The 13,285-nt window shown below is 32.4% G+C and overlaps 1 protein-coding gene across 1 annotated transcript; it reads left to right on the top strand.

The window, feature by feature from the left end:
• Window positions 1-11,296: 11,296 nt before the first annotated feature.
• Window positions 11,297-11,803, top strand: LOC133297974 (uncharacterized). Its single transcript, XM_061497211.1, has one exon. The coding sequence runs from the start codon at window positions 11,297-11,299 to the stop codon at window positions 11,801-11,803; it is 507 nt and encodes a 168-aa protein (XP_061353195.1).
• Window positions 11,804-13,285: the final 1,482 nt, after the last annotated feature.

Here is a 13,285-nt window from a genome sequence, read left to right as displayed (position 1 = left end):
TACATACAATAATCTCCATAAAATAATTAAGCATGTTAACAAGTCTACATGCCAACATCAAATCTAAAAATAATATAAAATCATCAGCTGCATCAACAACTACTCCAATGCAGGGCCTTGCCCCTAGAGGCATCACCACTGCTCTGGGTACCTGAAATGATGTCCCCAAACGGGGTGAGATAACAACATCTCAGTAAGCTCAAGGTTCATAGAGGATCCTCTAATCCCCTGAGCTCACTTCCTGCATGACAAGTCAGATATAAAGTATATAATACAAACATACAGCATAAACATAGCATCATCATATCATCCTTGTGTAATCCCAGGGTCAAAGTCATAGACGGTTACACATGTGTAACTTCCAGGGTCAAGCCATAGACATTTACACCTGTGTGACTTCCAGGGTCAAGCCATAAACAGTCAACACAACCTCTGTATGATATAGCCCCCAAAGTCAAGTCATAGGCAGCCTACATACCATAATCACTGGCCATGATCCTCATAACATATATCATCAGTGCATCATCATAACATCAAGATCATATACATCTATATAAATATGAATGAATGCACATATACATCATACCATACATTCTCATACAATACAACCATAATGCCCACCATCATGGTGGGGCCACAATAGAGAGGAGTCAACTAGAACTAGGAGCTTACCTTAGGGAGCTTAGCACAAGCCCACACTCCTATATAATACGTATGCTCCAACTCAATCCTCAAGTGCACAGTTCCCTAAGCACACTTAGAGTAGGAACCATTCACATCATTAATTACATATTAATTAATCAAGCCATATTCACGACCTAATCATTTAATGATTCCATTTTTCATACTCGTATTACAATAATATGCTCATTACAAGTCTAGACTAATTATTACTTATACATATTTTAGTGCATTATTACATGTCACCTTAATCTTCAATTACTTACATAGCTTAGAATCACATGCAAGGCTCACTTAGGTAACTTAGATTATTTGCAACTCATCCAAGTCATATATATGATTATTATAAGTTACTAAGCTTTTTCCTAAGCCCACTTAGCTTAAATATCACTTTTACAGTTCTTCCATAACTTTACATGCTTTTGTTTTTCAGTCACTGAGCGCAACTCACTTGTTATAAAATTCTCATCTTTTAGTATGTTAATCTAGACTCAATTACCTTTCCAACAAGTTAGCACATGCCTAATTTGGAGTTTCCTAGCTTCGGTTATCATCATTTGAAGTTGGACAAACAAAGTTGTTTGCCAACTCCGAACAGAGCCCTAAACATCCTTTACCATTTCTATGATTCTGGAAAATATACTAAACTAATTGCTCTCAAATTTTTATGCAGCCAACAAGACACCTTTATATTTAATTCGAGATATTATGAGCCTAATTTTAGTAAGAATTAAGGGAGAAACAATTCGTGAAAGTTACAACCATGTACAGCCCCTGCACATGGCCTCCTTGTGCAGTCCTCACTCAAACAAACATACAGAATGTAATACATCTTCAATTGATACCAAATTTTGACACCACGTAGTTAACATCGTAAGCTTCAATTTGATATAAGGGACAACCCTATATGACCTCCATGGAGGCAGATATGCTCTCCCTAATTTTTCCTAAAAAATGGTTACTTAGCCTTAAATGTGTTTACTTAACAAACCTTAATTACTTTTGATTATAAATCCAAATTCACATTAATTCTTGGATTTTTCTATTATTAAGTCACATTATGAAATCTCCTTAGTCCCTTTATGTTATGATACTTAAATTTTAATAATTACTTAATTAGTGTACATAAACCCTACTTTAGGCCAATTTTAGAGTTAAATCCTTAATTACTTTTGTTAATTAATTCCTACCCTTAATTAATCCCCTAATTCATAATCTCCTTAATTTTAACACCACTAAACCTTTATATACTTTATGGGGCAGATTTGATGAGCTATTTTAATTAGGATTTTTAGCTATTATTAATCACGATTAGTGAGTTTTACTTAGAGTTAACTCACCTAGTTAATCTTTATAATCATTTTTTCACACTTAACAACTTAAACACAATTTTTTGTCATCAAACCCTGTCCATCATTGACTTGTCTGAATCATACATAGTCCATATTATGGTTCATAGTCATCTTCTTACATGAACATCACTCAAAGGTCCAAAGGTGGCATCTTTAGTCATCCAATCCATCATTCCATGGTTCAAAACACATTCACCCTTAAGGATCATCATCAAACCATGGCATTAAAAATTTTTAAACATTATTTCTCCAATACATAACAAAACCGTGACACACACACAAGAAAAAGAGAGACTTTTTGGTTATACTTCTCAAATGGAGGCTTACATCTTCAAGCTTCCTCCTTTATCTCTAGGCTCCACCTTTTTTCACCAAGAACACAGGCAAGAACAAACCTTCATGAACATGCTCATGAGTTAGGCTCAAGAACACAAGAAGAAAGATGAGGTTTTTCATGAAAAGAAACCAAGAGAATTTACCCAAAAATCAAAGGAACCAAGCAAGCAAGTGTGATTCTTCAAGAGGGCTTAAGAACACAATTCCATGGCCTTTACTCTTCACAAAACCGTGGCTGTTTAGGATGATAAGGGACATGAAATTTTGGATTCACACCATGAAAATGGCATGGTTGTGAAGAGGAGAGTGAGGGGAACAATCTTTGTGAAGGGAGTTTGGTGGTTTGAAGAGATTTAGGTGAAGAAATCTTAGAGAGAAATGAGAGAGTTTTCAAAATTTGAAATTTAAAGAGAGAAGGAGTGAAGGGGCTGCTGATCAGAAATGAAAGGGAAGGAGAGGAGGGTGCCCTAATGAGGGGTGCCATGTCACTTAAGTGGCCTTTGTCCTTTAGTGAAGCCCGATATAATTTTTATCTGAACCGTCGTCAAATTTTTACCCAGAAATCTCCAAGACTCTAAATTTAAGTACTCAACATTAATTTTGTCTAGTTATCATGTTCATAACTTAAAAATTTGATTAGTAGATCACAGATCCACTAACAGTTGTTTAATTGCACTGTAGTATTTACCGGTGTTCTTAACTGTACCCGAATTTCATAATCTTCTTAACTTCAACATTTTTTATCTAATTATGACTTGTTAGGCATATATTGGTTTTTATTTCTATTTTCTCATCTTTTTCCCGTTTCGGGATTCTACCGGCTGCTGCTACAACAATACAAAATACCCGACAGAAGTGACTTTTCAAAAATACCCCAATATGGGTATCAATCTTCATCAAATCATATCCTAACCTTATTCATGATGTTTATAATTAGATTAGCTCTCTAACTATAATTTGCTAACTCAGAGCTATTCTACTGACTGTTACTGTGTCAGCAGTCAAAATTAACAGATGAAAATTCATCTGTGCAAAATACCCTCAATATGTGTATCAAAATCCTTAGAATTTCATCCTCATTCTATTTATGACCATAAGATCCTCATTATAACCCTCTAATTTAAAAGTCATATAATTAGGGTTATTATACATGACACCTTGGAGATATTGATTTCTTGGGTGAATGAATGCCATCGATAATAATAATAACAAAATATTTAACATCACTGCACTTGCTTATAAGTTGTATAAATATGCATGGATGATCATTTCATATGACATTCCAATTTGGATTTGTGCCTAGGTTTGCTGTATAGAAAGGAAACATAAATGTTATAGTGTCTGGATGTGAAGCAAGCCCAACTAAAATCCAACGCGATAAAAGAGATGAAGAGGTTGATAAGAATAAGGATATTTTGTATTAAATTTATTAAATATGTTTAATTGTTGTCATTCAATAATACAAGAAGGTAAATTGATTGGATTAAAAGTATAAGGTGGTGTTTTGAAAAAAACCCTAACTAAAAGGTGGTTTTACGCAATTTAGCCTAAAACTAGTGAATTACCCGTGCCGATGCACGGGAAAAAAAATTGGTTTGTTTGGCATGGTGGGTCGGCCCTCCGGGCCGAACTCATTTTGTCAGTATTTCAAAGGTCCCAAACAGTCATTTTTTAAAATAACAAAACAGTCATTCATTGTTACATTAAAAATATGAAAGAAAATAAGATAATAAAGGTCATATCTTTGAAGATAGATAAGGAAAAGAGACGCGAATAAACAGTCATTTTTTTGTCTTTACCTGTACCATACTACGAAGTTATATCTTTGAAGAAAGAACCCAATATACTATAGCAGTCTTTGAAATACTTCCTTGTAAACTATATTAAGGGTACTATTCGTAACGCAGCCATTTTCATCAAGTATCAATATCTTCAATCCATGCTTACTCTTTACTCTAGACAGTGCCACATATAATTGCCCATGAGTGAAGACAGGCTTAGGGAGATAAATTGCAACATGTGAAAGTGATTGTCCTTGAATCTTGCTGATAGTCATGGCAAACGATACAATCAGGGGGAATTGTCTTCTTTGGAATCTTACAGGAAATGTATGACTCGATGGACTCATCGTCATTCTAGGGATTAACACAGTTTCCCCTATATTGCTTCCTGTAAGTACAATTGCCTCAACAACATGATTCCCTAATTTTGTAATAAGCAATCTCGTGTCATTGCATAAACCTCTCGACTGATCAATATTTCTTAATAGCATTACTGGAACTTTAACTTGGACAACATTAATAAACACCACGTATCATTTTGTTTTTGTTGTACTCAACATAGCAAAACATCACAAACTTGGACATTTAATAAACGTAAGTTAAAAAAGATGCAAACACTTAAAGATGTAACTCCAACAAAAAAAATGTCTATGCAAGAGTTTGTCAAATAAACATCATGTCCCATGACGCAAAATAACACTCTTCAGTCACAGCAGCTATAGGGTACTCTCATCTTCCTCTGCACCAAATCTATTTAAACAAATAAAGAAAAAATAAATTATCACTGTTTTCACTTCGCGTAAGAAAAAATACATATAAACACAAATGAATTTTAAATAAAAATATAAGAACCACAGTACGTAACTCCTTTTCAAGCTTTATTTTCTTTGTCGTCCGAACAGCTGAAAATTTAAATTCTCCAGCAATGGAATCATGAGAAGTGAGCACAGGTGTCAACATCGTCAAAGAGACATCACTAACGTCAGCACTGTCACAGGTCTGACTTTCAACATCCTGTGTTTTTTTTTTTGTTTTTTTTTTCATATAAAAAAGGTATGTCAAATATGTATTTATATATTTTTAACAACATGAATCTAAATCGAATTCATAGCTCACCGCAGCCTTTTCCAGTTCCGACGAAACAACTTCATTTTCGCGTGCATTATCGAAATTTGCTTCATCCTGTGATAGACAACAACCAACAACAGTAAATATAATGTATAAGAAAAATGGTTATCTAAAAGAAATATATAAGCAGCATACATTTGACAGTTGTACATCCTAATGAACACTAAATCTGGAGTTTTGCGAAATTGTACATCAGCAACGTACATGAATGATACGGATTAAAGACAGGTTATAAACTAAGAAGAATATTTTATCTCGGATAATAATCTTCCCAATGTTTTTGGCAGTTCTTACAATATCACTTCTCAAAATCCTCATAAACGGAAAATGGACACTTTTTGCATGACTTGTACCACTAGTTGTATTTGCTCTCAATTGCCTTTATAGTCCCGTATGTGATGCAGGTAGTTACCTTAATTAAAGAAATCACAGTTTAACATAAAATATCATCAATACAAAATTGACAGAATTAAAGAAAAGTAAAAATTAAAAAAAAGTAAAAATAAAATTTGAACATTTACCTCAACACAAAGTTTCACATCACTGATAGACTTTTTTTCAGTCTCCTTAAGAAAATCATTTTCAAAAGAATAGGATGACTGAGTAGACAATTGAGTCATCCTTGTACTACTTTCCATACCATCAATCGAGAGACTATAACGCAAAAATTAATAATTAAAAAATCAAAAAAATATGAAAATCCATTAATCAATAACCGAATAAATGAGCTGAAGAAAGAAGGTACACACCATTTTTTGAACTCAACAATCTCATTCAGTTTTGAATCCATTACAATCCTTGTTGTATATTTTGTATTTGTTATCCCGACCTTACCTATTGAGTTAAAAGGTTCAGATAAACATTGGATACAGAAGCAAAATTAATTAAAATAACGTGCATAAAAACTGATTATAAAAGCAAAAATTAAAACAACGTTGTTTGGAAAAAACATACCTCTAAAACACTTAATCCTTCCCTATCAGGACGTTATGAGGATCGTCGTTGTCTGCCAAAAAAGATTGGACCTCATCCAGATAATGCTCTCACAAAGTGCACTCCAACTTATGACCCCTACACGTGAGTTGCAGCAAGCACAACGTTAATACGCGTAAAATATAAGCTAACAGAGCTGGACAAAAATAATTCATTTAACTAAACATTTGTAAGTACCTCAGGTCGTCAAGCTCCAACACCACCATTTTTGTCTTCCTACTAGAAACCACACGATCACAAACTTTCCCAATTCCTGAGATTAAACCAATGACGTCTACAAAAAAAAAACGCAGCAAAGAGTTTGTGAAAAAATTATGCAATAATGAAAAACGAATATAGAAACATAAAAAACACAGTTAATGAAAAAAATAATGATACAGAATAAGATTACTCGTGACAAAACATTAAAAACACAAAACTATAACCGCAAAGAGTTTAAAAATAAGGAGATAGTCATGATACAGAATAAACCAATGACGTTTAAAAATTAAAAAAAGGCAGCAAAGAGTATGGGAAAAAAATAAAACCCGCAATAATTAAAAAAAGGATAAGAGTGAGGAAGAATCTATTACCGACTAAATAAGGGGAGTCAGACGTTTCTTTCTCAATGATGTTATAATCAACAAAATCAAAATCACTCGCACAAATATCAGAAACAACAATCGATTTAACATCAGTCCTCAAGTTAAAAGACAAACGATACTGATGCTTGGTTGGCCTAAACACATCGCTATTGAATCCAACTCCAATTTTTTTTATAAAATAGCACTCTCCTTCGTTGATTTTATTCCGCACCTGCAAGGTACCTTTGACAGTGGCGTGGATCCTACCACCCTACAAAGTAATGGAGCCAACTTATGTCAACAACGTTAACTAAAATGATCAAAACAAAGATGGAAGATTTTTAAAACACAGAACACAACATGTTCATCCAATAAAACCATTTCAAGATTGTCCTCCAAATTTTTACGCTGAAAGTTAGGAACTTTCCAAGTCCGAACTACCTTCACCTTAATCCTCGAGTCCTCCTTGGCAGGATTAATATCCTTCAGAAAATCATATTTTGAACTCATATTTTGTGTAAGAATAAAAAACAGAGAAGCAATCACCGATGTTGAAGAATAATGTGTATCAGGAATTGTATAAATGAGAGTGATTTAAAGTTTTTGAATTGTCTTCTTTAAAAAATGTGAAGTTTTTGAATTAAACTGAATAAAGATTTAAAAAACAAAGATAACGACAAAAGAGTGATTCAGTAGTTATAAATGAAATTTTCATGGAATATAACTTGTCTCGCTTACCAACTATGCGAGCGTTTGAGGTTATCTAGTTCAAATTATAATGAATATAAAAAATAAAATCCATAATTATAAATTTTAGTTAAATAAATTCCTTTTCTCGGTTTTATTTATCAAAGAAACACAAAATAAAACATAAAAGGTCTGTTTGATTGTATTTTAATTTTTTTTATTCTTACAACTATTTTATATAATAGTTATAAAAAAATAAAATGAATTATATAAAAAATAGTTATAATTTTAAAAACAAGACTTATCAAACGGATTTGTTTATTTTTTTATTCTAAAATCTAAAAAATTATTTTTAGAAATAGTATTCAAAGAGGACAAAGAATTCCATCGACTTTATGGGTGTGCATGACAACCTTCTCAGAATTTTTTTTTTTTAATTTTTATTTTTGAGAACATAAATGCATAAAGAAGATAAAATGGTTTTTTTTTTTTTCGATAGACAAATAGTTGCTCATTTTATTTTCAGGCGAGTGCAGCTCTTGGCTCAGTGCCTGCTTTGGTTGCTTATTCTGAATCACGTGTACGAGTCTAAAAATGAGTCTGGTGAGTAACTAGTGTTGTTTACTTTAGATTTTAGGTTTTTAAAACTTTTACAGTGACTTGAATTAATTCTGCTAGAGGTGAAATTTTTAAATTAATTTGGTAACTAAATTTAATTATAAATTTAAGACTCACAAAATTTTTAAAAACATATATATATATATATATATATATATATATATATATATATATAGGATTAGAATCCATTTACAAATTTTTGCAAATTACACTATGTATTCCAAGAAGTACATAGTATAACTTAGTATATTTATGAGAATACATAGTGTAGTCTGTAAACAAAAAAATTTGTAAATATAATTATTTTATAGAGGTAGGATCCTTTGACACCGGTGTCAAATTTCAAATTTAACACCTCATCTTATAGCCGTTAGATCAAAAAATATCAACGACTCTGATTTGCAAGCATGTGACACCATTGATATTTTTTTATCTAACGGCTCTCAGATGAAGTGTCAAAATTAAAATTTGACAATATATATATATATATAGAGGTATGATCCTTTGACACCGGTGTCAAATTTCAATTTTGACACCGGTGTCAAATTTCAATTTTGACACCTCGTCTAAGAGCCGTTAGATAAAAAAGATCAATGGTGTCACATGCTTGCAAATCAGAGTCGTTGATCTTTTTTGATCTAACGGCTCTTAGATGAGGTGTCAAAATTAAAATTTGACTCAAAAGATCCTACCTCGTATATATATATATCTCGAAATAAAAAATAAATAAACTTAAGATTTACGAGCTCTATGACTGCCGGGGGGGCAGTTTTCGGCGGAAGGCGGGAAGGGGGTACACAATCGTTTGACCTTTTCTTCTTCTTTAGTGACATTGTTAGTTCGTTGCTTGTCTCGTATTTCAACGCGCATTAAATTACGCGTAATGGACTCACGCTCCGGCCTGCACGTTGCAGGAAGCGTTATTTGTGGTCAAAATTAGGCGTAATTTGCATTTCTTTATCCAAAATTCAGTGTGAGTGATGAATTTTTACATTAATTAAAAATAGATATGAAAATTATATAACTGAAGGAACCTTGAACATAATATAATAAAATTTTAAGTTGAAATATAATGTCGGATTTGTTTATTATGGTTGATAATTAACTCATTTATATTGACCTCCCATATATACCATATAGAAGCTTCCACTAGAGGATATTATACTGAAAGCAAGGGTTCTCACTCGCTCGGCGCCTTATTTTAGTTGACCTCCCTCAGTCAATGTTGCCATACACATGCATGATAATCAATTAGATTAGTTATTTCTTTTGAAACAAACAAATGTATATTATTATTATTTTTCTCCCAAAGCAATGCGAAACTAATGTATAACTACTTAACTAGAAAATTATAAATTTGTACACCTGAAGAATTCATAATTAGAGGGTATTTTAAATAAACAAACAAATAAATAGAAGGAGTTTAATGCAAAATATTAATTAGTACAGCTTTTAATTAAGGGGCCAAGACTCGGTCAACGAGAATAACTGGGTAAGTCTGATTGGTAACTAATGAGAGGCAGAGTGCAAGCTTGTCACTTTCAACGAACAAATAGTTGTTGGAGTTTCAGATCCGCTTTATTTGATTATAAAAAAGACTATAGGCACGACGTTTACTTGCGCAAAGTCCCTAACCTTTTAGTCTAAGCAACAATGAGTCAATATTTTAAAAATAATTATTTTTCCGCGATTTCAATTTGAAAGCAAGTAAATGCGATAAGGTATATAATATAAGGGGAATATTACATCTCATGTTACATGAGAATAATTCTCTCATGCTATAAAGAGAATTCAAATGGGGCACATCATTAAAAGAAAAGAAAAGGGAGAATGTAATTTTCGAAGTAAGAGAACATGAGATAACTATGTCATGTAAAATAAGAGTAGTATTTCTCATATATAATATTTCAACTAAAAGCAATGTTCACTTACCCACCCACAAGGGAATAGCTATAATAATGAAAATTCATATGTTCTTGAAAAAAAAAATTATTTAATGTATATTGCACTAATTATTGTTTTAATAATACTTTTCGAATTATTACTGGAATAATACACATTAAATAGTACATATCATAAAATTTTTATTCCTTTAGGATCACATAACAATTTCTTATAACGAATTTGATTTCAATCTCCTGTTCAATAAAAATTTTAATTACCTTAATTACCCAGTAGTCAGATATTTTGGTCGTTGAAAATAACCGAGACAAATGAGGGTCCAAAAAATGAGTGCGCAAATTAAAAGAAGTCTATTACCACTTAAATGTTTATATTAGTCTTTTTATTCATTAACATATATAATTTTTTTTAGTGATGAACTTAGATATGTTTCCCTTGATTGAGTGAAGTATCTCAATATAACAGTGCTATCAGAAGTAATGGTATAAACTATAAACCAAAACTCTATAAAGGAGATATCGTGAATATCTTAGGCGTAGGCCGAAAGAGAAGATGGTGAAAAAGCACAATGACTCTATAATTCAGCAAAGTAGGAGATTATGAAATGTTAGACGCAAGACGTCTCTTTAATGACAGAAATTATGATATATATATATATAGGTAATAAAATATTCTCTAATAATGAGAAAGAGATATAATTGTATTGTCAAACAAGCTCCACTACAATGCTTGAGGCAAGCGCACCTCCAAATGTGTATGAGATGAGCTGTACAAGAAGTGAAAGATCTTCTATTATAAAAGTCTAAAAATTTCATTTCAGATAAACAAAAAAATAACATCCTAAATAGAAATTTAAAGGCCAAACCATAAGATAGGACCGGTGAAGCCGGTCCAGACCAAATAGTTTTGATTGATAAAAAATTGCAAAGTATTTTAGATAAAATTAATTGAATTAAAGTTACAATAGAAACATATAAATAACAACAACTATTTTCCAAATAAAAAATGTCCGGTATGACCTCGCCAGTTTGATTCCAGCCGTGTCCAGAACAACTTGATAGTTCACATTCACACCATCCACAGTTCACATTTGAAAAGGTGAACCAAATATCTGCCTTTAGTTTTTTTAGTTTCGAGATTCGCATGCAGCGTCTCCAATATTTAAAATATAAGTAACCACAACCATGCTCACTTCTTACAGCTAAACTCCAAGCTTAAATAGCATTTCTTTGCAGAGAGCATTGTGTTTATAATTATGAAGAACCGTGACGTTGTTCACAGAACAAGTAATCGCTTACGATTGGTAATGCTTTGGGCTCGTAAAGGTGCCATGTTAAGGCGCAAGGTGGTGATGAAGCTGCGTCTGGTGCCAGAGTATTTGAAGTGTCTCTGCTACACAGCACCACCCCCTGCCCAAACCCTTTACTCTGAGCGCGAGCTCTCCTTCGACAACACCCATATCTTCCATGTCAAGACAAATCGCCCATTCTCCATGCACTTCCACCTACCTCACATTTCCTGTATAAACCCACGAGTTGATTTTGACGACGACCATGACGACGTTGAATATGACCACGAGAGAAATAGTCCACTAATGGGTGCAGGGAACCACAATGAGGAATATTATTATGATTGCCAAGAAGAAGAAGAAGAAGAAGAAGATATTGATAAGCGCGCGGAGGAGTTCATTGCTAAATTCTATCAGCAAATGAAGCTGCAGAGGCTGCAATACAATGAAACACCCAACAGAGACTCGACTTGACCAGAGTGCTCATTCACTTTCTTTCATTTTCTGAAATCAACGTGATTTTCAATTTCATTTATTTTTTCAGCTTCGACGTTATGGTTACTTAATGATAGTGAATTGCGAAATTTACATTTGTATAATTTAAATTTCAATAAGCACCACTTAGGCTATACTATTCACTGTTGGAACAAAAAAGAATGTGATGATAATACTATAATTGTTACATCACATGTCTGCATTTTTTCTTAGACCTTGAAGAGAATATCGAATTTCTTGGTGGGCTTCTTCCTTCAATGCTAAGCCCAAGTCTATTGAGGGATTTTTCAAAAATCCTAAACCTTAAATCCTAGATTCTACCTCCTCTATATATTTATTAGTTGTAGGTGGAGGTTAGGTTAGAGATTAGAGAGAAAATTTGAAAGAAAATTATTTGAGAGATTTGAGAGCAAAACTTTAAGCTTTGTATTTGAGAGATCTCTAGAAAGAGTTTGAGTGAAACATCTCTAGATTAGTTTGATTATCATCATTGTTGGATAGGTTGAGTTAACCATCACTTTGGTGAATTTGATTCTTTGTATCCATTATTTACATAGTGAACCAGTGGCGTAGCCACACATGTGCCAGCAGGTGCCAAGGCACCTGCTTGTTTTAATTTTTTTTACTTATTATATATATTATATACTTAATTATAATTAATCAAGGTTAAAATTATAATTTGGCACCACCTAAATAGAAAATCAAATGATCAATACAAAGTAACAACAAACTATCTAAATGCAAACAAATAATAAAGAACGTATACAATAAGTTATTTTTGAGTTTCACCTTCTTTTATTTTTATCTTGTCTATTTGTTTTTTTGTCGCTTTATTCTAATTAGTTATGTTATTTATCCTTATTCCTATTATTTTAAAAAAGAAAGACTGCGCTAAACTTAATCACAAAAATGATTAGTTGACCTATTTCAAAATTTGGGCTCAACTAAACCAAATAAACCCCTTAAAAGTAGGGAAAATAGTTTGTCGTTTTAAAAGACAGAATCTTGTTTTTAGCTTTTGACACTATCTAAGACATAATTATAATATGAAAAATTATTTTTTTCTTCTTTTCTCAATCACTTCAGCTGACGTGTAGAGAGAAAAAAAATAACTTTTTATGAAAATAGCTTTTTATGTTATAACTATGTCTTACCGGTAAGACATAGTGTTAAACACTAAAATGACACAATTTGAGTCCTTTAAAAGGATACACATTTAACCCTTGAAAGTAACAATCATGAATTCAATCGAGTAACAGGTCTACAGTTACGGAATATGAAGGTCTATTAAACTATTGTGTTTTGGCTTATTAGAAACACAAAGAATAGTCAAAAACCTATAATTCCCAAATGTGAGAACTTTCCTTCGTGCTTATGGCTGTTGCAAACAAGGGCAATGTTCTCTAACGAGAGTTATTGAAAATTTAAGAAATAGAGATAATGAAAGATGAGACGAAGGAC

This window comes from Gastrolobium bilobum, unplaced genomic scaffold (genome assembly GCF_033153095.1).
Source record: "Gastrolobium bilobum isolate Gb01-03AN ecotype WA unplaced genomic scaffold, APGP_CSIRO_Gbil_v1 utg26078, whole genome shotgun sequence".
Lineage (NCBI taxonomy): Eukaryota > Viridiplantae > Streptophyta > Magnoliopsida > Fabales > Fabaceae > Gastrolobium > Gastrolobium bilobum.
This window is presented reverse-complemented; position numbering and strand designations above follow the sequence as displayed.

What these genes read in the sequence shown, in the direction of transcription:
- LOC133297974 (XM_061497211.1), top strand. Translation starts at nt 11,297, where the DNA reads ATGAAGAACCGTGACGTTGTTCACAGAACAAGTAATCGCTTACGATTG.